This window comes from Biomphalaria glabrata, chromosome 15 (assembly GCF_947242115.1).
Source record: "Biomphalaria glabrata chromosome 15, xgBioGlab47.1, whole genome shotgun sequence".
Classification (NCBI taxonomy): Eukaryota; Metazoa; Mollusca; class Gastropoda; family Planorbidae; genus Biomphalaria; species Biomphalaria glabrata.
The window spans coordinates 5,474,175-5,501,010 of NC_074725.1; the positions used below are offsets into that span (position 1 = coordinate 5,474,175).

The window sequence follows — 26,836 nt, forward strand, 5'->3', positions numbered from 1 at the left end:
TAATAAGCATGGCTAGATGCATGACGAGTATACGTAATCATCTTCTTTTTTGAAGTAACGTCTGTAATTAATAAGATAAGATAAGACAATCACAACGTCGGGTATTTTGTACAGAAATTATTGAAAAGTTGTTTTTTTTAATCTCGTGGTGAAAACATGACGCACAACTTAAAATACGTAAAACGATAACTGACAACTATTTGCAGACGACAATGTCTAGAACTCAACGTCTGCAACACTTAGTACCTATGACATTTATCATTGCATCTGAGACTTTTTATCGCTCCAATAACCAAAAGTAGGTCACTAGCAATACACTTTCTACTGCTGCCGTCAAATCCGGATTTTCCCAGTTCAGCTATAAAAAGAAACTTACTAATCCCTATATTACTTTATATCTTATCTAAAAATTAAAGACGACTGTTTAACTCTTTCTCTCCATAATTATTTACCAGATTCTGGTGGAATCAACGCTGGTATCGTCAGTTAGGAGAGAAAGAGTTAAGAAAAAAATAGAATATTACTATAGATATTTCTGTTGATTTTTTTATTTGTCAACTGTGACTGATATTATAAGTACTAAATGGAGGTAAGTTTCATCTCATACTGTTTTATTCTATGCGTTTCATGTCATGCGAACATAAATCTATATCTGTGAGTCAGTCGTAGTTTTGATAGAAATGTTACATTGATGAAAGTCTATAAATTATATTGAAGCTCTTTAAAGCAACTATCGTAGAGGTAACACAGTATCAATATTAACACTACGATTACGTCTAGATCGATGTGTATTCTAAAACTAAAAAAAAAAACATCTATTAAAAATACTGGGAAAAAAAAGATTATATCAGGGAAAGAACCGAACGATTACTGTCATCTATCTCAATACTACAATAATCTCCCCTTTTCTATATCTAAAAAAAGTAATTATTTAACACTAACTAATTATCTGTTGTTTTTTTATTCATATTTGGTCATCGGGACAATGAATAATTGTGCAATACTTCAACTTCTCCGAGAATAATGGGAAGTGGGAGATCTAACGTGTACAAGATTTGTACCAGACAGAGTGAGCTGATTTAAGATCCAACAAATTCTCGCAATAAATACAAGGCCCTAGTATAGAAGATAGCAGATGGCAGCAGGCTGAGTGAGACAGCTGGACATGTCTTACAAAGGCCGCGGGACTCATATTTGAGACCAAAAAGGAAATCTACTGTCGATGACAGACGTAGACGGTGAGAAGAGAACCATAGACGATCAGCGGCAGACAATGGTTAACATAGAATGTCTGGGCGACCTCGTGTGTGGGCGATATGACTAGAGTAGTAAGGCCATCTAAAAATATGTATTTTATAAGTGGGCCTACTGGATCTAGATAGATAGATAGATAGATAGATAGATAGATAGATACAGGTAGATAGATAGATAGATAGATAGATAGATAGATAGATAGATAGATAGATAGATAGATAGATAGATAGATAGATAGATACAGGTAGATAGATAGATAGATAGATAGATAGATAGATAGATAGATAGATAGATACAGGTAGATAGATAGGTAGGTAGGTAGGTAGGTAGGTAGGTAGGTAGATAGATAGATAGATAGATAGATAGATAGATAGATAGATAGATAGATAGATAGATAGATAGATAGATAGATAGATAGATAGATAGATGGATGGATGGATGGCTGGTTGTGTAGATATATAGATAGATAGAGTTATACATATATGTATGCATGAATTTTATACATAAAAAGGCTGTCCCTTCCTGACTTAAAGCCTATCAAATATTTCAATATAGAATTTGATAAGTCAATTAAAAGTCAGAGATTGTATGGGGGGGGGGGGGGAGGCGGGGGGGGGAGGCAGCAAGGAGCGAGAGACGTGATTCTAGAATTCTTGGCCAAAAGTACGATTTTTTTTGTTCTTTTCGTTTGTTTGTGTGTGTGTGTATGTGTGTGTGTGTGAGAGAGAGAGAGAGACAGAGAGTGAGGAGAGTGTGCCTTTCGCGTGTTTTATTTGATTTTGTTATTAGAGAGCTACCTCCGTTCGACTTATCTGCATAAGACACAGCGTGAAAGCGCCTAATAATGTACAAGTTTCGCTAATGTATCACTAATGAAGTATTACTTATTGTACTGTCATTGTTGGAGGTTTCGAGACCTCCTCTAATTACGTATAAGGGATTTTACTTACCTAAATTTGACACTCATAATGAGAGTGTAAAAAAAAATTTTATTTACTTGGTAAATATTCAATAATGAAATGCCAACTCTTATTTTTAATACATCTTTTGACAGAAAATGGATAGTCTGTGAATCAAGAAATCCAATTTAGAAGTTGAAAAGACAGAAGTTTACAGTAACTGAGTGTTCGTATTGTCTCCCTTCTTAGCAGATTTTCGCCAACACCTGGCCACTGTTGGCTCAGAAAAAACTCGGATATGTGGACATCAAAGCACTGGACATTGATGCTGACTGCTGGGATGACATAGCCCTAGACCGCACTATGTGGAGAGATTAACCATAGTCTTTCTACGACTGAAGCAGGCCAACTATCAAGATGGCACCCAATATAACCATCACCACTGGTATTATCAGTTCCATAGCAAGTCTATGGGAAGACCAGGAACTTGCCGACTTTACGGTACTCATTGAGGATAAGATAGTTACTTGCCACCGCTTTATTCTAAGTGCCTGCTCTAACTTTTTCGGAGCCTTGTTCAAAACAGAGATGAAAGAAAAAAGTAACAAATCCGTCAGGCTGCAGGACATAACTCCAAAAACGTTTGAAATCATTTTAAAAATGTTATACTCAGGTGAGAACTTGGTCAATGCTGACAATATTGTCAGTGTATGGCGAGGAGTTCATCAGCTCCAGATTCCTTTTCTTATAGAACACTGCGAGAAATTTGTCTCGAGCATTTTGTCATTTTATAATTACGTCAATTTCTATAGGATGGCCAAACTACTTGATTCAAAATGTGTTTTGGAAGAAGTGAAAAGGTTTATGCTTAAATATTTTACGGATGTGAAAAATGAAGCATTCTTTCTAGAACTGACAGCGAAGGAGTTAATGGAGTTGATAGAAAATGATGCTTTAGTGGTTGATTCTGAGGATGATGTTCTATTTGCAATTTTTAAATGGGTAGAAGGAGAAGATCTTCAAACAGCTGCGGGTAGGAACATTGTACAGGAAAAGACAGAAGGTATATACGACTTACAAGAACATGACCATTTAAGTTTAACTGGGTATAAAGTCGCGCCTGAAGCTGGAGAGGAAGATGTAATATCGGAATGTGTGGCGAGTAATGACATCAAGGATGTCCAGACTCAGGTAGATGTCCATATTGCTGAACCCCCAGTAGATGTTAATGATGTTCCGAGATGGAAAAATAAATGTGCTTATCTTTCAGACTTATTGAAGGCCTCCAGAGCGTGTCTAGCCAGCCCTTACTGCCTGCAAGTCATCTACAACCACAGATTAACGCAGCGCGACGAAGAAGCTCGAAAAGAAATTTTCAACGCCACCCTGCACCAAATAAACCGCTTCCGCCACGGCTACTTCCCAGCTGCGGCAGTGAGGAGAGACTGTGATGAGTACGAGCACGTTGGAGTCATAGCCTACGACTCGGGATCTTTTCAAGCTTTGTCACTGAGGCGTAACAAACTTTACCCGATGCCGCCGTGCCCAGAGGTCAAATATAACCTTAAAATTGCTTTGTTCGACCAGGACATCTTCGTGGTTGGTCCTGCGGATGATTCTCATAGCAAGCTCTGTCTGCTGAAAGAGAACGCCTGGGTTGTCATCTCGACGCTACTAGGATCGAAGTATCACTTGCTGTCTCACGAACAGTATCTTTACATATTCAATTCCACCAATGGACAAGCCCTGCGAATGAAACCTAAAGGCTATACTAAGATTCTCGAGTCGATGGAAATCCCTGAATATATCGTAAATTCAGAGTTGGCAGTAAGTTTTGAGAATTTCATTGTTCTATTCTCAAATGGTTCACTTAATGGGAAAGACGAGACGTTTGCTCATTGTATGGATACTAGGACAGAAAAATGGTATCGTCTTAAAAGTCTTATGGGACCAGCTCAAAAAATGGCAAGCTTCCGAGATGGAGACAAAATGTATGTATTACAAGTCAACGGAAATTTATGGAGACTCGGCCTCAACGAGTCAGCAATGATACAATTTACATTTGTGGAGAAATTGTGGAACTCCAAGGAGAGTTTAAGGGGAGCTCTTCTATTTCGTGGCAAACTTTTTCTGTATCTGAAGTTACCCAGAGAGAACTATTATGAAAAAATTCTGCCCTGTATACCAGATGTGTACAGTTGTGTACAGACCTGGGCCAGACACGGCTATGCCTCTAATTTCATCTTGACCATCAGACACAACCTAGATATGGTGGAGCCATAGCAGATGACTTGAGATTTCCGTTGGACTGTTGATCGTTAATTTTTTAATGATGTGTCACACTAGAAAATATCTGAGAATATCCGTATCATGGTAGCGTATCATCGTCAAGATCAGCGGTTCTCAACCTTTTAAGCTCGGCGACCCCTTTTTACAATTCCTCACTTTGCCGCGACCCCTCCCCCTTTACACACATACAGCAATAGAAGAGTAGACAATAACAATCCATATTTTCGATGGTCTTAGGCGACCCCTGGCAAATCGTCCAGCGACCCCCCAAAGGGGTCGCGACCCACAGGTTGAGAACCCCTGGTCAAGCTCATCATAATGAAAGTTCAATATCCTCTTCAACGTCAGTAATATGAACATAAATATCATTTTCAACATCGAGATCTACCACAATGTCAAGCAACATCTCCATCATCATCATCAAACTCCACGATAGAGGCGGTTTGAGAGGATTAAGTCCTCTCTTACAAAAGCTTTGGACAAATACTGCTGAGGCTGAAGTCGAATCGGTATCCATTAAGTCTAGGACAAACAACGTCAGCTTCATCTTCAACAGCGTCATCTCCATCCTCATGGACGTCATTCACCGAGTAGGAACATCCTAACATCAACAACAAAACGTCATTCATACTGTAACTGTATCAACCTCTTACCAGCCTGGGTATTAGACGTCACAAGGTTACAACTGACTTCAAAATCATAGCCACTATATTAAGACAGCTGTATAGAAATTTGACAAAGGCGCTTAATCCAGGAATTATCAATTTCCTTGAACTAACATCAGTTGTCTGCCTTTCTATCGTAATAATTGTATATACACAGTAGATGTATTAATTCGTTTAACAAGGATTGTTTTTCTTGGGGCGAGGTAAAAAAATGTTCTATTTTTGTTTTAATCTATCATTCATTAGCATTAGTTACTAAGAATAAAATAATCGCTCTTACGAGACAGTATCAGCGTTGTGAAGGAGGAGTTCTTTTCTTTTTTTAAAGGTATTTTTGGTTTGACTTGTTAAATAGTTTAGGTTAGAAATTAGTTTAATGTTGTCAGGCTTCTTAGGCGAGTGGCTGCCTGGTCTTGCGGTATGCGCGCTGCACTGTCGTTCGGACTTGTCGATGTTTTCGGGTTCAAACCCTGCCCGCTGCAATCCCAAGTCGTCCTGCGTTTGGAAGTAAATTAACTCTGAAGGAACATGTGAAACACTTTACAAACTAAGATAGACCCACGTGGTGGCTATTCTTGTTAGCCCAAGCGGAAGATCAGTGAATTAGTAGAGTTTAAATCTCTAATTAACATGCATGACTAAATTGACACATGAGTGTGCGTAGGGCGTAATCGTCTTCATCTCTTATCTTATTTATTACAGACGTTACTTCAAAAATGAACTCTGCTAAGTCGTTAGTTTTCCTGACTGATTCAGGCAACCCATTCCATTCTCTAATGGCATCTCTGAGGAAACGTCTTTAATTTATAAAATAAGACTAAACAAGAAGATCTTTGACATTTAAGAATAGACTTTTTTTTTCGAAGAAATGAATCTTATCTTATCTTATAAAATACAGACGTTACTTCGAAAAAGAAGATGATTACATCCTACGCCTATTCCCAGGTCAATCTAATCATGCATTTTAACCAATGACTTAAATTCTGCCACGTCATGGTTTTCCTGGCTGACTCAGGCAACCCATGCCATGCTTTTATAGCACTAAGAAAGAAGGAGACGTGATGTAGTGAAGTCGTGTAAATAGTCAGCTTTAATGTGCCATGAATCCACACACAATGTTGTACAACGAAGAGGAAATGCACACCAGCACGCTGAGAACTCTTGCTTCAAACTACAGCACGAAACGGTGCAGCACTCTCTCAAGAAAATGCTTTCCTTTATTTACCGCTGCTTTATGTACATTGTAGTGTGAAAGTTATGATAGAATTTTGTAAAACTCAACTATTTTATTAGATTTAACCTCAGCATGTTTAACCTGAACATGTATAACCTCAGCATGTTGAACCTGTCCTCAGAAACATAGGGAATATTCGAACGCTGGTGTATTTTAACAAATTTTGGGGGGCAACAGGACATAACCAGTCATTCAAGTCATTGACTTGATTGACTATCAAATGAGAAAAGCAACAGATTTCATGCTAAATAGCGAGAATGAAACGAAACTACAATAACGGTAAGGGACTAATTATTGACAAGACGGTGCCGGATTTAAGTACGTCTAGGCCCAGGGCTTGTTTTTTTTTTGCGGAGGGCCATACACTCCTAAAGCTTAAATAATGCACTTTATGATATTAATAAATCCTAGAATAATCATAAATGTCAGGGCCGGATTTAAGGGACGGCAGGCGTGGCTACTGACCAGGGGCCTCCACAATAAAAGGGCCCCCACAATAGAGAAAAAAATCCATATTTCGATGGGTCAGCAACTTTACTTTTTGTATTTAGACTTTTTTTTCTAATATTTTTTTACCGACACTACTTTAAATCTACAGTTGGCAATACTGTCATGGTTACAATATCAATCGAGACCAATCCTTAAATAAAGCCTGAACAATGGCATGCAACGTCACAACCTGTGGTCATATTAGTTCGTTGCCACGTCATACAGACCTGTGACTTGGCAGTGATCTAACGGTCTAAACTGCTCACATGTAGTGACGTTGCAGGCTAGTGTTGAGGCCTTTTACAACAATTGGTCTCGTTCAAATGTCCTTCGCACTATAATATCTGCCTATGTGTCCTTCTTTATTGTATTCTAATTACTTTGGTTTGGAGTTTTGGTTGTTTTTTTCTCTATAAGATAAATAGAATTACTTGAGGTCAATTATTCTCGAAGATAGATTGAAACATTTTGTAATTCTTGCTATTGAGCGTGATCTATGTAGGACATAGAATTTTTATTATATACTGTATGACTTCGCTACACGTAGAATAATAATAACATTGTACCAGACAGACAGACGGAGCGAGTTGATATAAGCTTTGGCAGCTTGAATGAGTATACCTTACAGAAATTCAGATTCTATATATATTGTAAAAATATATGTAAAGAAAAACAGGAAAATTGTGTTCTAATTAAATGCCTTTTAGTTCCTTTTCTTTTTCCTTTGTACTTGTATACCCCACTCGGGAGGAGGCGTTACAGTGTAAAAGTATTTAAAAAACACAGTGCTATGTCCTTATGTTTCTCATAGAAAAAAAAATACCAAAAAAAAAATAAAATTTTAATTTAAAAGAAAATAGAAAATATTTTTCATGTCGTCAGTTGGGTTTGGGTTTTTTTTTTCCTTGTTGTTGTTTGTTTTTTTCGTAACATTGTGCACGAAATCTTAGAAAAGACACAACTTTAATTTTGTTTTTAATTTGGCATCACCTTTTATCTCAATATTGTGTTGTTTGTTTCCTTTCCCCAGCTTTTGAAATAACCGATGAAAAATTAGAAGCCTTCCAAGAGATCGTCTGCTCGGTCAGAGAATTGTGTAACGAAACATTCGTCCAGGACCTTCTGGTCGAGGTGAACGGGAAAACCTTCAACTGCAACAAATTTTACATGGCCACATTCTCGTATTTTTTCCGAGGCATAGGAAGGTGCGAGATGAAAGAGAGCAAGTCGGGGAAGGTCGTGCTGACCAATATGTCCCCGGAGACCTTTGACCTCATCCTGCAAATGCTGAAGACTCACGAGAGCTTGCTGACAGATGAAAACACCTTTGAAGTCTGGCAGGCAGCCAATTTCCTTCAGATCCCGCTCCTGATCAGACACTGCGAGAGGAGGATTAAAACGATGCTCTCTCTGGACACATTTGAATTGATCTATAAGCACGCCCATCTCTACAACTCGGTCAGAATTCGAGAAAAGGTCATGCAGTACATGCAGAAGGAATTTGAGAGCCTCTGTAAAAACGACTTGTTTTCCTTCGTCGCATTCGAAGATTTTCTGCAAGTAGTCGAAAGTGATGAACTAGATGTCCGCGACGAGGATATTGTCCTGCGGGCTATTTTTAGATGGGCGGAGCAGGCTGCGGATTCGGAAACGCAGAGGGAGGAGGCAGAGAGCAATGAAAACGATGTCGAGCCATCGACCAAACGACATTGCACGGATGGCAAGAACGGTGACGGGTCTGCACGTGTCAAACCGTCGAAGCTCTGCAAGCTTTTATTAGCCTCGAGGTATGGCATTGCAAGCCATGTTTGTATAATGGAGTTATCAAAACATCCTCTGTTGCAGAAGGACGAAGAAGCCACGCAGATCATTAATGAAGCACTTGTGTACAACACAGAAAGAACGTGCCACGGATATTGGCCTCCCTTCGCTCTTCACAGAGAGCTGAGCGGTACCGCCTATGTTGGCGTAACAGCGAATAACTTTAAAGTCAGTGCTCTGGACCTCCTGAGTAAAACTTGGACAGATCTTCCCAGGTGCCCGATAATGGCTGCCAAAAGTGTAACCGTGTTTAAAGATCAGCTCTATGCAGTTGGCCGCCTGGGCGACACAACCACAAGTAGTCTTTATGTGTTTAAGATTAACAGTTGGAAATTGGTAGACCTTTTACCCGGGGAGGACATTTTTATGGTCTCAAAAGGGCACTACATATACACCATTGACCGGAAGAGCAGTCGCGTGCATTGTGTGATGCCCACCGGCGATTCAGTCTTTCGTGATGAGATAGAGACCAAGGGGAAGTTGCAAAATCCAGAAAGCGCGATAGACTTCAATAGGAACATTCTGATTTTCTGTAGGTCCACATCCGATGACCGCATCAAAAAGGAGGAGGAAACGGCTATAGTGTATTGCTTATCACTACCAACTAACCAGTGGTCACACTGTGGACATCTCCAAGGTCCAGCCAAAAACTTAGTTTCTTTCAGAAATGGAGCCAGCCATTACATACTGCTAAGAAATGGGTCCTTGTGGCAGGTGGTGGGGGGTCATGTCAAGAATCCAGAGTTCATCTTTATTAAAAATCTGTGGTCATTTGAAGACTCGCTAAAGGGCGCCTTTATCCATAAGGACGTCCTGTACCTCTTTGGAAGCGTCGCCACCGAGAGTTCCAACCTCACTGGCGTACCTGGAGTCTTCGAAAAGGTCAGGTATTGGTACAGTGAAAAAAATTACTCAAACTTTGTACTTTTTTTTTTGCCGGAAGTGACCTTTGGACGAGTTCGAAATGACGAATCAACTCAACACAGATAACCGTCGTTTTTTTTTTCCTAGTCAACACCGGTGTGTACAAGTTTTGTATGAGTGTGTAAGTGGGTTCATGTACATATTGCAGCGTAGACTAAAAAAAAAGAAAAGAAAATGAAATCCCAGTTACGAAGTAGTAAGTGGGTAATAGCAGTGTAGGCTACTACAACACTGGTATCAGAATTGAGCTGGTCAGTGTATCACAGTAAACAGGGCTTTGTTTTTAATTTGTATTTATTAACTTAAAAAAAGAAGGACTAGCGCATGCCTTTTATGGCAGAATGGGAACGAAGCAGAGAATTCCAGACATAGCAAATTTGGCACCGGAAATTCATACGAGTCTGTCATGGTGTGCAATGTTAATCTTTTTGGCATGAACGTGAAATATAAGTATACCAATTGTTATATTTATAATAGCAGTTCAGCCAAAGTGTAGCCATGAGTCTCCAGCCTCTTGATATATAGCAAGAACTTTGATGTCACTTATTATATTAAAGCAATAATTTATACTTTAGAAATGAAAATGTAAAAAAAAAATGAGAACATTGTTCCGTACACGCTGAAATGTATTTTTTAGAACGATGAGGTTCGACCTACGGTCCGCGGGCTTCTTCTGGACCTTGACTCTGTTCTATCCGGCACTCCTGCCCACAGAGCTTAATGAGGTACAGAGGCTCAGTTTTCTTGAACTTGATTTTTTTTCTTGCGGCGATGCTGCCCGCGACATTCATGTCCAAAAATGTTGTGTCCACCAGGAAAGATTGGGTTGTATACCCAAGTTTTGTTTTGTTTTTTAGGAATAAAACGTGTTCGGAGCCACGTTCTAAAAAGAGAATTTAGTTTGCGTCAATGAAAAATAATTTAACTAAGTATTTAGTAATCATCCAATATTATATACCTGAATAAAATGACTAATAAAAAGGGAAATAATTTCAGCCATGATTGATTTGTTTATTCATAATTTCTAAATTACTCTCTCCCGTTTTTTGTTTGTTTGTTTGGAATTTTTATGATACATGTTAAATGCAGAAATGCAAAAAAAAAAACTTAAAAAAAAAAAACTTATATCAATAGGTATCCATTAATTTGGATCTGTCACAATGCAGGCGCTGTTCCTCAAGGGGCCGTTACATAATAAATGGCGTGTCCCGCACAGTTAGTCTGGTATAGAAAAGGAAAATGGCGGGGGTCTTAGTGTACGCGGCCTCTTGCCACGAGTCTGACCCACCCGCCAGACAGAACAGTGTACACTTGTTCTCATTCAGGCGGTGAGAGGGAGCTCTTGTTCACTTTTGCTGGCCTAGAGTTCCAAGAGCCGAAGGCTCAACTCTACCTGACAGTTTCAAGAAGAAGAAGAATCTGTCATGTAATTAAACTTGTAATAAATCTAGACTCACAATAGTAAATCTGTGCGATTAGAAATATTTTGTTACCAACTGTTTTTGTTTAGCGCAATTTCATGCTTTTAGACTTCTCAATACGCTACGATCCTATCACCTGTCTGGACCAGTTGGAAAGGGGAGAAAGAACGATGTATCTGGGTGATCGCTTTTTAAAGTTATTTTTTAAAAAATGAGAACGACCTGAATTCGAACTTGTGGGATAAAGCCTTTTCAGGCTTATCGGGTCAACGCGGTAACCACTCTGCTAGCGAAGAGTCTATGAATATATGAATATGTTAGTTATCTATTGTTTCTATTACATGTTTGTGTTCACTAAGCCTCAAACGGAAGCCTAATATAGAGGGGACTAATTCAGCTTATACCACAACTTCAGTCAAGTACTATTTCTTTCCATTGTTCCCAATAGCTAATTAACTAATTGGTTAATTTTTAAAATTTATTTTGTATCCTTGTGTTGTCATCTAAAATAAATAAGTGTGCAAAATTTCAGCTTGATCTGAGATTGGGTGTCGGAGAAATAACGTGTACAAACTTTTGGCAAGACAGAGTTGATATACGCTTTGTAAAAAACACTAGTCATTATTAGCTCTTCCCCTTTGGCCTGTGATGGTGGACAACCAGGTAGGGCTGAATGGGGCGCATCAAGGAGAGATGACGCTATGTCTGCCCGTTGAGGGCCATTGGAGCTATTGAACCTTACGACATATAGACACATTCGACTTTATGACATATGGAAACATTCGACCTTACGACACATAGAATGAGATAAAAAGAAGAGGGGAAATAGTTTTAAATTACGCATGCGTTGTAAGCTTGTGACCTCTCCCGATTCTAGTCAGATTCTTGGAATCTATCTTCTCATCCTTCAGAGACGCATCCTTCGCAAGCCTACATCAAACACCACAATTCTCCTCGCCTGGAACCTTCAAGGAAAGAGGATTACAGGTCGCAAGAGACATGTCTACATGGCCTCGAGATTCGGATGGAAATGCCAGGCTAGCAAGGCGATGTGACAGCTGGACAAACTCTCCTGGAACCGAGACGCCTGGAGGAAGCTGTTTGGTGACCTATGCCAGTGACAGCACAACAGACAGAGATGTGATGATAAAGATAGTAATGGTGCTTGCGATATTCTTGATGATTTTTTTTTTTTTTTTTTTGGTTTGCACAGGAAATAAACCTTGCTTCCAGAGGGGATGGGTTAGGATTAATAATAATAAGAAACAAAAAAAAACAAAAACTCGAATAAACTTAGATAAATGTTTTTATTTTGTATTTATGGTTCTCTCTTTTTTTTTTTAATGTAGCCTATTTTTTTTTTTTTTTTTTTTTTATTTTAGGCTATATTTTTTAAAGCTATTTACTTTTATCAATCAAACCTTTTCAGAATCGGAATAATTTTGGGTGGCCCTGAAAAGGGCCGTAAAAAAAATTTCGGCTAAAAGAAAATGAAAGTAACTTAAGGTTTACAGTGAGACGATGTGTTCCTTATCTTCTGCGACGTCTGCAGCAACCCGTTTTGTAGCGCGAGCAAACGGGCCTCTTGGATCGGTGTCGGCTGGCGCGGCATCGCCTCCTCCGTCTGCAACACCTCTTCTTGTACCTGCTGCAGTAGCGTCGGTTCGTTTTGTGAACTCGGCACTTCCCTCTCCGCCTGCGTCGATTCCTTTTGGAAGACGTTTCCTTCTGCTGCTCTTTCGAGCTTTCCGTCCCTGACTCGCTGCTGGCCAACATGAAGCGACCGCGGGTCTTGGCAATGCGGCCGTTCTGGACTCCCTTCGATGCGGCCTTCTTCAGATGGGCATCGAGCTTTCTGGCAGTTGCGTCTTTGAACTTGTCGACCTCCGCGACCAGATATTTGCGGATGTCTGTGATCGTCGATCCTTTGCGGTCCTTCAAGTATTTGATGGCCTTGCAAATATCCTCCTCCGTGGGCTGATCTTCTTTGCCTTTCTGGCGATCGGTCTCCACGTCTTCTTTATCCTCGGAACGGTTGGCTTCTTTTTTGCCCATGGCTCTGGCGTGACCTGGTATTGATGATCTGCTTTCGATGGTGAAACGCAGGTCGGAGTATCAAGTCCAAAATTTGTAACTTCTAACCTTACGAGAACGTACAAGAAACCCTTTTTTTCAAAGTGTGTTTTTTTTGGGGGGGGGGGGGGGAGGGAGAAGGGGGACCGAAATATAGGCTATCTAGTCTACACCTCTTTTGAATAGATAGTAGATTTAGATCTAGTTTCGCTTAGATGTTTGTTTATATAAAGGCCTATATATAATATTACATCTTTCATCTTTAGAATAATAGCTTACATTATAATCATTAAATTCATTATAACAATGCAGTGCTTTAGATTTTTTTTTCAGATAACTTTCTTTTTATTTATTTTAATATAAATTATTAAAAACAGATACATAATAATAATACTATATTTTTAGAAAATTGTTTTGTTTTATTGTAATAACACTAATAGAAAAAAAATAATAATTTTGAATAACTTATGTTTTTAAACTGCTTACATCTTATTTGTAGCTAATTTACTGTTCCGAACAATGAACTTCCGAATTAAATCTTGTTCTAAATAAGACTCTATTTTAGATCTAATTAGATTCTAGTCTACCTCATAAGAGTCTAGGAAAAAAGATATGAATATAGGCCTATTAGATTTGGGATATAAATTAACTAGGCAATATTCGGTAATTATCATCAATATAGAATAATAGATCTAGTTCTAGTCTTGTGAATGTGACATACTTGGAGTTGGACTTCTATGATTTCTTCACTAGTGACTAGTCTAGTCTAGTGTACACAGTGTAGTACTACATACTACTACTACTAGTCACGACTAGTACTAGTGACAGTGTTACTGTTTGTGTTACTAACTAGATAATCTACTAGATCTAGATTTACTAGAATAATCTAGATCTAGTAGTACAGTAGTAGACTAGATCTAGACTCTACTCTCTAGAGTACTCTAGACTCTAGTAAACTTATAAAACTAGTTATTTAGTACTCTAGTCTCTCTAGAATACTGTTGTATCTCTGCTCCCGAGCCACACTGCGCATCAGAGCGTCATTCAACACAAGTACTGAAGTTCTGAAGTAGTGGTAAGTGGAAGACATGTTTAGACAGGAAGAAGGACTGTTGTGGATCCGGCTAAAGTGATGGCAGTCTAAGATGTCTTGACTCGAGAGAACGTCCTTTGTCTTTGTGCTATCTATGAACTGTGTTGAAGACCTGGGGCGGCACTGGAAAGTTTGTCGGTGGTCTGTATTGGTATTTAGGTAGGAAAGGAATGGTGTCACTTGAGATAGGACACTCTGGGACTTGATGGCTGAAGTCCATGCCTGTCTGTACTGTAAATAAATACCTAGTTTATTGTTGCCGACCTGCCTTTCATTGAGTGCCTACCCTAGATTTACAATTGGGCAGCTCAACCAAAGGAAAGACGCTTTGGAAGCTAGATGAACTTAGCTGTAAACAGTTAAAAGAGGAGCTCCGAGCCAGGGAGCTGAGGATCTTCTGTGCCAAAGAAAAGATGAGAGCCAGTCTTCGACAGAACCTGGTTGATGAAGGGGAAGATCCCGAGACCTACCTGTTTGAAGTCGAACCAGATATGGAAGATATGCAACAACAGATGGCAGCTTTACTTGAAAAGATGGGTTCTCAGCAAGAACAGATGGGAGCTGTGCTAGAAAATATTGGGTCTATGCGAGAACATTTGATCTCAGGGCTAGGAAATCCCAATGACAAGATAGTTGCCATGGACACCAAAATAGATGTCATGGAATTGGCAATCAAAACCGAGTTAAATTAGCTATGAACCAACGCATACATGCTGTGGAGGAGAGAATCACCTACATTGACAAACAGATGAATCAGAGGGTCGATGCAGTGGAAGAAAGAGAAGTCTGCATTGTGGCTGAAGCTATTGCTGTACCTGTTATGAAAACCACTACGAGCAAAACAGGTGAATCGATGTGAATGCTTGGCAAGACTGATGACTTCCCGTTGCCGCCCCAGGTCCACAACACAGTTCACAGATATAGCACAGAGGACATTCTCTTGAGTCAAGACAGCCCAGACATCAATTAAAAAAAAAAACTTGCAGATCACTTCAGCTGGATCTACCACAAACCTTCATCCTGCAGAATAAACATGTCTTCTCCACTACTTGTGTTTAATAGTGCTCTGATGCGCACCATCAGTGTGGCGTGGAAGCAGAGTTACAACAATATATTGTAACTCTAGAGTCTAGACTTTAAATTTAGAATAAATAAATTAGGTCTACTCTAGGTTTAGATTAAATTAGATTCTAGATCTAGATTTATATTATACTAGTATATAAGTATAATCTAGATAGGTCTTTTATTTCTTTATTACAATTTATAGATATTCTATCTAGATCTGTGAAGATTATCAAGATAGAATTTTTTATCAATCAAACAAAAAATTCTATATCTAAGTACTTGAAACTAAGCCTCATAGCTGCAATTTTATTTTTACTTTAGAATTTGTGTAGCTTTGTGAGTGTATTAATTATTATCAGAAAATAATTAGTTACTAATAGCTTGACAGACTTAGAACTAGGAAAAAACTGAAAGTGTACTGTTTGTAAACTAATTGATTTGTTTATAAAAATAGCTTGAATAATTTTATATATTTTAATGTATGTATCACTATTAATATAGATCTAGATCAATATCTAATCTAGTAACAATGCAAAGTTAAAATTTGATTTGAAAAGGGCCATTGTATCGTCTAGTGCTGACATTGGCAAACATCTTCCCCCTTCGAATTTAATGAACACCCTTAGTAAGCTTATATGACACTTTATAGGTTTTTTATGAAGTGTTATTATCTTAAATTTTCATTTCAATTTCTTTTTACACCAGATCTAGGCAGGCTGTTGTTTTCCTATCCTTCATATTTCCTTTATTTGCTTAACTGACGCCACAACCAGGCCAAGTTTTACCTGTAGCCTACATTGTTGACCCAAAAAATTGCATGGCTCTGTGTGTCTAGCATCGGCCCACCGGGCATTTGCCCAAATACCCATATAGCCAGTCCACCCCTGGTGTATAGCATGCTCCCTCAGCTCAGTCACCTCAGTGTTTAATATGATAACATTCACTCCTTGATCATGCTTGGTACCTGGTTGATTAATAATTGCCCCCCTCCCTGTTTTTTTTTGCTTTTTGCACTGTGTTGTTGACCTTGAATACAACTGTGTGCTTAAAGTTGGTGGCATTACACATGTGTAGGAACTGTGGAATTGTAAAGGAGGAGAAGAGAGACAGAGAAAGAGAGAGCTAGACTATGCAAATCATTGTGTTTATTTGTTAGTTTTATTAGCTTATTGTTTGTACTAGTCTTTAAATAGTGACGAAGACTCAGTTATTAAATTTAGTTTTGATATAGTGACATTGACAGTTATATTTAAAAAGGTTTATATAAATTAAATCAGTCATTCTATTAGTAGGCTAGATCTATAGTTATAATTAGATAGGCAGTTCGATAAAAATTCCCAAAATGGCAATCCTTAATATTCTTAAATAAACTACATTATAAAAATAATAGAAGTAGAGATATTAATTTTTTAAAGTATTTATTATAAAACAATTACTATGAAATCTGCTAATCTTGGATGGCCAGCAGAAATAAGGTCAAGATGTTCTGACTGTTCAAAACATTAAATATAAATGAAATCTGATGATTGGAATAATTTATAGTTAGCTTGGTTACTAAATAAAATGACAATGTTTCGAAATGAAAATATTTTAAGTAGGATCTTTATAAGTGTATTTCATTTTTCCTTAAAGGCTTCTGCAGTAATACAGATTCAAAACTTTTTTAAAGAAAGAAAACATTTTAGATGTGATTCTTTTGTCAGAAAGAATGGTTCTAAGCCTTTTTGTTTGTTTTTGGGGGGTGGGGGGTTGCTACTAATAAAAGTTTGAGAAACACTAGTTTACAGTTAATAATATTGCAAAATATGTGGATGTTGCTTATGTTGTAACATAACTATTATTTGTCAAGATTATTTCAGTTAAGAAATCAAATCATGATTGCTAAGGCTAGAAAAGTTTTGATTGTGTATCATTTTAATGATGTATGAACATATTTTTGCAATACTACTCTCTTGAAGTCTGTAATCATTGGCCAACAGTGTTATTCACAGTATTTAAAGTAGATGTCATTAGACCTTTTTTTTTTAAATTAAAATTACAAGACTTTTGTTTACAAATTTTGGGTATTAAAACTATCTTTTTTTTTTTTTTTCAGATTGATATTTTGCCGGGAGTCTCTTCACTTCATGACAATTATAAAAAAAATATTTTTAACGCTGTAATTGATTTGATTGGCTTGTCAAACAGACACAATGAGGTTCTAAAACAAGATGTCTGTGGTTAATGCAGTGGGAAAAATACATGTTAGAATTCACGCCATTGAATAATTATATTCATAAAAAGTAACCCTCGCAATAATGTCCTTTGAAAAACAGAAATCCAAACTGAAATCTTTGGTTGGTGATTCCAGTGTTGATTTGATCAAGCCAGAAGAAAATGGTGCAGATTTGGATCAGGTGTTAACTGACCGGAACATTGTTAACTATAAAACTGAAGATAGAAATACATTTAGCGGTATCAATATGAAATCATCTTTTGAGGAAACATCCACTAAATTAGGGAGGAGTTTATTGACAACCAAAACTGCTGATGTGTCCACATCTGGTCTGGTTGAGAAAAAAGATTGCAAAGAGTCAAAGCCAAGCTGCTCGAATTGTAATTTTACTGGGAAACTCCACTCTGACTTACAAAGGCATATGTTGGAGCATAAGAAAAATGAGATTGCATGTGAACACTGTGGGCTTAAGTGTGCTAGTGAGGACACACTGATTGCTCACATGTCCCTGCACTCTGACAACAAGCCTTTTGAATGCTTGGTCTGCGGCAGTACCTTCCAGCGTGTGTCCAGTCTCCGTCAGCACATGCTATTGCACACCAATTATAGGGATAGATCCTGCGATGTGTGTGAGATTATCTGTGAGACTCAGGAACAGCTTCAGCTCCACATGAAGACCCATGAGAATGAGGATTTTCTTACTTGTGTCATGTGTGGTCTAAAGTGTGTCAGCGAAGCACAACTCTTGAAACACTCAAGGGATCACGAGGAAGACGGCAAGAGTTTGCATTGTCCATCCTGCTCAAAATTGTGTCATTCGCTTTCAGAGTTTCGGCAGCACATTCTTGTTCACAACGGCCTGAAATCCTTTACTTGCAAACATTGTGCTCTGGCATGTTCAACAAAAACGGAGCTGAATAACCACCTGCTAACTCATACAGAATTGAATCCTTTCACTTGTTCGTTGTGTGATTTCGCCTGTCGTTCCAAAGTCTTGTTAATCAATCACACCATCTCTCACATGAATGATGAGGATTACACAAGTGAAAGATTTAGTTTGGGAAATTATTCTAAAGATTTCAAAGCTGAAAACTCAACAATGAATAATTTCCTACATGGTCTGGAAAATGAGATTAACAGTCAGTTTAAGCAAGATGCAGCTCCAGGGGGAAAAAATATTAAAAATATCTACACATCATTGATGAGTTTATCATCATCAAGCAAAAAGTCTAACGTTGTTTTGGATGAAAGCCTAGATGTCATTAATGGTCACAGTGAAGCAAGTGAACTAAATAATTGCACGAAAAGTTCCACTTCTTATAAAAAAAGCAAGAATACTATGACCAGTGGAACTGCTGACAATGTGCAAGAAAACAATGTTAAGAAAAATGCAATAAAAATTGTGAGAGATACCTATCAATCTAATGGTAGTGCAACTTTAAGTAGAAATCAGTATTTGCCAAGTATTTCGAAATGTAAAGATAGTGTAAATCAAAACAAGATTCTTGATGTGGACATAAAAGAAGAGCCTTCTTCTGACAATGAGTGTGACTTCCTCTCAAGCGAGACTTCCGAAAGTCAAAGTTTCCTTTGCAAGCTTTGTAAGTTTGTCTCCCAGAGCAGTCGACTTTTAGACGAGCACTTGAAAACACACGTTGAGGCTTATGACTGTGATTCTATTTTGCCCTCTAAAGTAAAGCTGAACGAACATTCCAGAAAGCTCTCCATGGATGTTACAAGTATCCACACCTTTCGTTGTGAGTTTTGTAATTACAACTCAAAAACTGAAGGGGATTTAAAGCAACATCTGCTGGTGCACCTTAACAGCCAACAATTTTCTTGCCCTCAGTGTTCATACATTTGCACAAAGCAGTCAGAACTGGACGAACACAAGCTCACCCACATCAATGGCAAACCTTTTTCTTGTGTCTACTGCAAGTATATGTGTGGGAGTCAGAAGTTGCTAGATAACCACATGAAAGAGCACCTGAATGAAAAAGTGCACCTGTGTCCACACTGTGATTATCAATTCCCTAACCGAACACTCTTGAAAAAACACCTCCAGCAGAATCATGTGAACAAGAGGCCTTACGCTTGTGATTTGTGCCCCTTTACCTGCTGGTTAAATTCAGATCTGAAGAAACACCAGTGGATTCACAACGGGATCAAGCCATACCAGTGCGACCAGTGTGACTACAGGTGCCGCAGGGGGAATCGACTGCGTGAACATATGATGATTCACAAGAATGCTAAGCCTTTTATATGCTCTATCTGCAGCCATCCTTGCAGGACCAGTCATCACTTAAAAAAGCATATGCAGCTGCATAATGACCCCAGTCCAGGGCATCAAAATATCCAGGCTACCAGTAATGAGCAGACAAGCAATGATGTAGATGAAATTTCAGACAACCTACCAGTTTTTTTCGAAGAATCTGAAAGCTCAACTGAGCCAGCACCTATTTCTAAGACAATGGATGTCCTGAAAAAAAATGGTTTTCCTGTGGAGCAGTATCAACGTAAGAGGTACCTCCGAGGCCCCAAACAGTTTACTTGCACTGTATGCCCGTACGTGAGCAAAAAGCTATCTCATCTAAAGAGACACATGTATTGTCACACCACCGAGCGGCCCTTTAAATGTGGGCACTGTGAGTACACCAGCAAGACAGAGGAAAACTTGAGAAGGCATATGAAACGTCACTCTGGGACTAAGCCTTTGATCTGCAAGCTGTGCAGCTACAGCTGTTTTGAGCTGGGGGACATGAACCAGCACCTGCTTATTCACACAGACTTCAAAGCCTTCAAGTGCCCTCTGTGTGACTATTCAGCTAGAAAGAAGTACCATCTGAATGAGCACATTCTGAGCCACTCCAACACCAAGTCTTTTCTCTGCTCAGAGTGTGGCGATTCCTTCCGGTCGAATTCAAAACTTCGTGAGCACATGTTTTACCACACTGCAGAAAAAAACATTGCATGCCCGCATTGTTCGTTCGAGTGTCGTCGCCAGAGTGAGCTCACTAAGCACCTCAGAAAGCATGTCAATAACCAGGGGGTGGCATTTTGTGACTCTCAAGAACAGAGACCTTATGTTTGTTCGGTGTGTGGATTCTCTTGCAAATTTTACTCAGCATTAAAGCACCACATGGTCGTCCATTCGGATGAAAAACCTTATTCATGTCCACATTGTCCATTTCAGAGCCGCACAAACAGCCAACTTAAAATTCATGTGAAGCGGCACGTGGAGGGTAAGCCGTTCTCGTGCCAGTACTGTCCCTTCACATGTAAACACGAGTCAAGCCTTCGTCGCCATCGCCTCCAGCATGTTTGCCTTAAACCTATCCAGTGTGACCTTTGTGATTATACTTGTGTCAGAAACTATGACCTGAAACGCCATCTGCAGAACAAACATAAACTCTCCAACATTCAGGAGAAAGAAGAATGCCAGCCTAGAAAGCAGAGAGAGGCTTCCGGTAGCCCTACATGGAAGTCTTCAGCAGAATATATGGACAGGTCTCCAACTATGTTATCAACATCCAACAATCTTTCCATAGATATATTAGGAACTTCTATTACTATAGATGGTGGACTTCTGAAAGCTTTCAGTACTGAGGATGTTTAAAAAAATAACACAGACTTAGTAATTTGCATAATTCTTGTCCAGTTTATATATATATAGAACTACATGTTGGGCAATAAAGTTTCATTGATTGTTGCCCAGAGTCAGGACAGGTTCAAAGCATTTACCAGAGTTGCCATATTTTGAAGTGCTCCAAATTGCCTTGGGAAAATTATTATGGCAGTATTTAAAGCAGTCTTCAAAGTCAGCTTATCTACATTCTATCTACATTCTTAATGTGCCAGTTTAGCGATAGAATTCATTATAGCATGTTCAGACACTCAACACTCATGCCAATCACACAGGATTTAGTCATGTGATTCATTTAGAAGATTTGAGTGATATTCCATTGACTTCTAGAAGGCCTTCGAGGGACCCAATATAAGAGTGAAGGTGTCCACAGTCAAAACAGTTCAGTCCTGTGTAAAGTCAGTCCGGAACAGTTGAACCAAGTGCAAGTCCTGGACGAGGTACAGAGGCCAGTCAAGTTAGATACAGAGGTAGAAGAGTTGATATGGTTATTAACTGTGAAGCATTTGTTCAGTCACTGTTGCATGTTGCCAGTTGTAAAGTATTGGCTGTGATTTATCAGACAATAAAGTGTTACATTATTTTGGAGCCCTGAGTTGATAGGTGTCCTGTGGTGCAGTTTGCAGAGAGGCTTGATTGTGAGAGTCATTACTATATATATATATATATTGTTTTCTTTTTGTGGTCCAAAATGTGTAAAAACAGGAAATTCAATGAACTGGAAATAGTGTACAACACTATCATATTTTTAGTTTCCACATAATTTGTATTTTTGTTGTTATGATTGTTCTGCTGTAAACTGTCTTTAAAATTTACACCAACAATTTTGTCTATTTGAGCCTTGTCTCTTTACACTTACATCTATTTGTAGCTTTCCTGTATCTCAATTTTTCATTCAAATAAAATCATCATATTTTTAAAATCTAATTGGTCTTATATATATATATATATATATATATATAACATATATTATATACCAGTATGTATGTCAACACATAAATGTCTTTATTTGTAGCGTTTGTTTAAAAATAAAAAATTTCAGTAGTTAGTAGATATTGATAGGATGCAGGCCATGCACATTTACTTTAGCTTTATTATAAATTAATTGTGACAATAAAATAATCAAGATTTATACAAAACTTGTAAGAATAACTTGAACTGACATTTTAAAATAGTAACTAACAAACATCATTTGGACAACTGTTAGAGAGAAACATTCGTAAGAAGGCTAACAAGATTTTGTGAATTAAAAAACCCCCGAGTGCTAGGATTTAGATTTTACCATCACATACAAGATATAAGATACCGTTTACAAAAATAGACTGATGCATCAACTCCTTTGTTCCCCTGATCTATGGATGAGATGTAAACATTTCCGTTATATTTTGAGTTTTCACTAGTATGAACTTATATTTTGTTTCTATAGTTATAATGTATTTTTTTTATGCACAACTTGTAAAACCAATTTCCTCATGGATAATAAAGATTATTATTTTTATTATCATGGAAATGAATTCATTTTCATTCTCTGGCACTGCCAGGTCGAGCTCTTTAAAGGGAAACAAAATTCATTGTCGTCCCTTTAACAGCTTCATTTTTAGAAATGTCTGATGATGTAGCAGGTCTGCTGCAGTGCTGCCCTTTGACAGGTAATAAGGATCCTCTTAGGAATGCTGAGGGCTTTCATTGTAATTATTCATTATTTGTTGTAGTCAGGGCCGGACTTAGGGCACTGCTACCTATGCGGCCGCAGTGGGCCCCGCGCTAACTCTAATGATAAACCATTTTAACTTATTATTTTCCAGGAGCTCATGGAAATCTCCCGAAATTGCAAAGTATCAGAAAAAAAAGTCATGAAAATCTCCTGAAACTACTCAAATCTCCTGAAAACTCATAAAAATGTCCTGAAAAATAGACTAAATTGTCATTTTGGGGTGTTAATATGGAAAACGGCAATACAGCTTGCGATTAATAAAAAAAGGCATTGTCAGCTTTTATTCAATAAAAATGTAATAATAAGACCTTAACCAAAACAGGAAGTTCCATTACTCAATTTACTTTAATAGTCAAAGGCATATAAGTAGAGATGTATATCTATCTCGATCTCTTAAAAAAAAAATCAAAAGCGATATTTTTGATTTACTATATCTAAAAGGCAGATCTGAATGTTTATCGGCTTTTAGTTGGAAAAATACCATCTACTGTAGATGGCTCGTAAAGTTAATTTGATCGTCATTTTGCACTTAGTAAAATACGAAAAAATAAAGACGGATTTATTTTCTAACAAAAAAAATCTTTATTTTCACTTATTATCCTTATCCCTACCCAGAATAGGCTCCGTGCATAGGGCCCCACAATCTGGCTCTGGTTGTAGTATCTCAGTTGCTTCTACAATCTTGTTTATAATGTAAAGCATCCGCATTTAGTTTTTTTTTTCAGTTTTTATCCTTATCAAACTTTTTTTATTTTTTAGCTTTTAAGTATTTGTATGAAATTTGATGATTTTCTTAATTTTATATTTATATATTGACTTGGCATTTTTCCTTTTCATTACTTATATTATTTCTTTTTTGCATATTATTATATTTTATTTCATTTTGCATGTATTGAAAAAAAAAATGAAAATGTTCTTCCAATATGTACATTTTCAAAAATGCCAACTAACACTAGCCACTAGTAGGAAAAGTTTGTGGCACATTTTAAAATCTCATTGTAGAGAAATAGATGCAACATAAATATGACTTATTGAGAGCATTCATTTCAATAGCAGGAAGAAGAGAACTAATTATAAAGTATGTATTTATATTATATGCATTACAAGTCAGGGTCTAAAATGCACATTTGGTGGTGTCAATGATTCCAATAGATGCGATGACATTTTTTTGGTTATAAATTCATATTTTTTGCACCTTAATCTATTACTATTTACTATCTTAAAATATTACAATATTTATGTGGTCTTATTAAATTTTCAAGAACATTATGATAGGCATGTGTAACATGTAGGATTTAATGTTAATTAATTATTCCAATATCTGTATGTTACAGCATGTAAAAGGATTGAACTATAATAACTAGCTGTCAAGCATTATTAAAAGAACAGTAGGCCTATGGTAAATAGTTATTTCCCACTGATTTATTATTGTGGCTTCATTAAGTGATATCCTATCTGTGGAAAATTGTTATCATCATGACTCAATGAATAATAGTGTCTGCCTTATCACATACATACAAAAATACTGTACTCTTCAGTAATCTTTAGCCTTGCCAGCAATGACCTAAAGTGAATTTTTAACAACAGATTAAATTGGCTCATTAAGGCCTGACATTTTAGCAGTATTTTTCCTCCCCATTCCCTAGAATAAGGGATATACAAACTTCTTTCCTTTTTAATAGTAATTGTTGAAAATTGTTGTTTTAAACTATAGATGGTATACAGTATACATTGTACAAAGTAGAATCTGTGCATAATTTGTTTAAATTATATTATGGATTTTTTTTATTTAATCATTTGTGTACTGATACTGGCGCTTGCTTTTTTGCTGATTTGTTACCACACAGTAGTTTGTCTTTGTTTTTTCCTGTGATATTGACAACATAAACATAATGTTTAGTATGTAAGCTAGTAATCTTGCATTCTATCCTATAATTAAATTTTATGACCATGACTGCTAGATTGTTTCTAATTGGAAAGTATTAGGATTGCATTGGCTTTTTTTTTTTTTTAAATTAAAAGTAACATTCCATACAAAAAAAATATTAAATAAATAAAGTGGCACAGGAAATCAAAAGGAAATGGGTGACGGTAACACACAGACATCTTAATGATTTTCATCTTCTCCGGTCAATGAGTAACCTTGATAACAGTCTCGCAGAGTAAAGGTACAATTGAGTTTTTGGAGCATTCAGTTTTTGCCATTATGGACAGATGTTGCCCACTTAGACACGATTGTAACTTAACTGATGAATACATTCATCCTGTCAGGATAGTACCATGCCTAGGATTTTCCACACCTCTTGTTTAAGACTGCCTAAGTGGCATAAAAATTTGGATGACATACTTCTGTTCCAAGTTATCACATAGTTGTAAGCAGATTTTTTTGGAATAGGGCAGTAAAAGTCTTTGGTAATTTAAAACTGTTTTATGCAAGTAAAATAGCTTCTGTGTGACTTAGTTTGCTAGGTTTTCAATATGGTCTTCCCACAAAAGCCTGCTGTCTATACATATATGTATCATATCCCTTGACTTAAGCGTTTATCTGGATTTCATGGATTTTTTTCCCTCCTGAAATCTATAATAACTTCTTTAGTTTTTGCTTTTTGTAATATCCTAAAAAGTTACCAACGCACCAGCCTGTAAAGTTGTAAAGTCTTTTGTCCAACTTTGATATTGGTTATTGTCTCCTGAATGCCAGACCATGGCTGTATCAGAAAATTTACTGAGTTTTACTCATTATTGTAGTCTTCATTGGTGTAAGGAGTGTACAGTTCCAGAGGATCTATCTATCCCTAAATATATCTAATTTTTTTCTGTTTTTTTTTCTACTTATGTTGTAATGAAAAGAAAAAAAAATTTCAGTACAGTTAGCATTAGGGTTATTGTAAGTTTAGGATTACAGTTCAATTAAGGTTGATATTTGAGTAAGTGTCATTCTATTTATTTAGCATCCAAGTTATTAAAAAAAAAATTTAATATCTATAAAAAATGTATCATCTTATGTTTATTTTATGTTTTTAGTTAGTCTTTGTTTATTTTTTATTCATTAAATTTTTTTTAGTCAATTTTGTTTAAACTCATTGGGACAAATTGATTCCTAGTTAATTTCTCTCACTCTATGATCCATCAATGTTTGTGGTATTGTTTCATCTCTTGTACATTTTTATTTGAATGTCATTCTTTTGATGATTAAATTAATATCTAAGTGGAAGTAGTTGTAAATACAGGAAGTTGTTTGATTTTCTGTTCTAAAACAGTGGCCTATACTATATGAGTACATTTAGCAATGTAAAACTCTGAAATACAAGTCATTGCAATAAACCAAAGGATATAAGTTTCCCTTTCAGACCATGCAGTCTATAGGGCAGATGATGTAAAGGTCATCTGTTTCTGGGTCATGTGGCCAACACAACGACTAACCGCCTTACTTTTCTCAACTAATGTCAAGTCTCCATTAGAGCTGGCTGGATTGAGAGGCGCCCTAAAGATCTTGAAATTAAAACTCCCAATTTTCACCAGGATTTGAACCTGGGAACCCTGGTTTGGAAGCCAAGCACTTTACCGCACAGCCACTACACCTCCAAATCATAGGATACTGTGCTATAGTGTGTGTAACACTCAGCCTTCTAAGAACGTCCTACTGTCATATAATATCTTCATGTTTTAAGTAAGTTTTTGCAAGGAAAAAATGAAATGCAATCGTTATGTTAACAATTTCAAGTGTAAGGCATTTTGACAGAAGTTTGACTGATTTGCATGAATCGACGACGGACCATCTTATTGCTGGGAATCAAGTGTGAATCCATATGAAGACTTGCTATTTGAGATTGGACTCATTGTGAGTTTTTGTTTGTAGAGCAACCAAAGGCATCAGGGAAACCTTTTCCCAAATACCTTTTTTCCTACATTTCCACAGAGATTGAACCATTGTACTCTGGATCATACTAAAGGAGCATGGAAGACATGCATACAAAAGCAATGATAATAATACAAAGCTTTGATTTGAAAATACTCCTTCTTCAAAACAAAAGAAC

General features: G+C 37.3%; 2 protein-coding genes across 2 annotated transcripts; both read left to right on the plus strand.

Moving 5' to 3' along the window:
- Positions 1 to 408: 408 nt before the first annotated feature.
- Positions 409 to 23,351, plus strand: LOC106073212 (uncharacterized). Its single transcript, XM_056013049.1, has 6 exons — positions 409 to 589; positions 2,309 to 4,435; positions 5,463 to 5,467; positions 7,861 to 9,538; positions 14,817 to 15,007; positions 17,511 to 23,351. The coding sequence occupies exons 2-6, from the start codon at positions 2,571 to 2,573 to the stop codon at positions 21,056 to 21,058; spliced, it is 7,287 nt and encodes a 2,428-aa protein (XP_055869024.1). The 5' UTR covers positions 409 to 589; positions 2,309 to 2,570; the 3' UTR covers positions 21,059 to 23,351.
- LOC129923099 (uncharacterized) lies at positions 6,234 to 10,570 on the plus strand. Its single transcript, XM_056012471.1, has 2 exons — positions 6,234 to 6,620; positions 7,861 to 10,570. Exons 1-2 carry the CDS (start codon positions 6,599 to 6,601, stop codon positions 9,639 to 9,641), a joined length of 1,803 nt encoding a protein of 600 aa, XP_055868446.1. The 5' UTR covers positions 6,234 to 6,598; the 3' UTR covers positions 9,642 to 10,570.
- Positions 23,352 to 26,836: the final 3,485 nt, after the last annotated feature.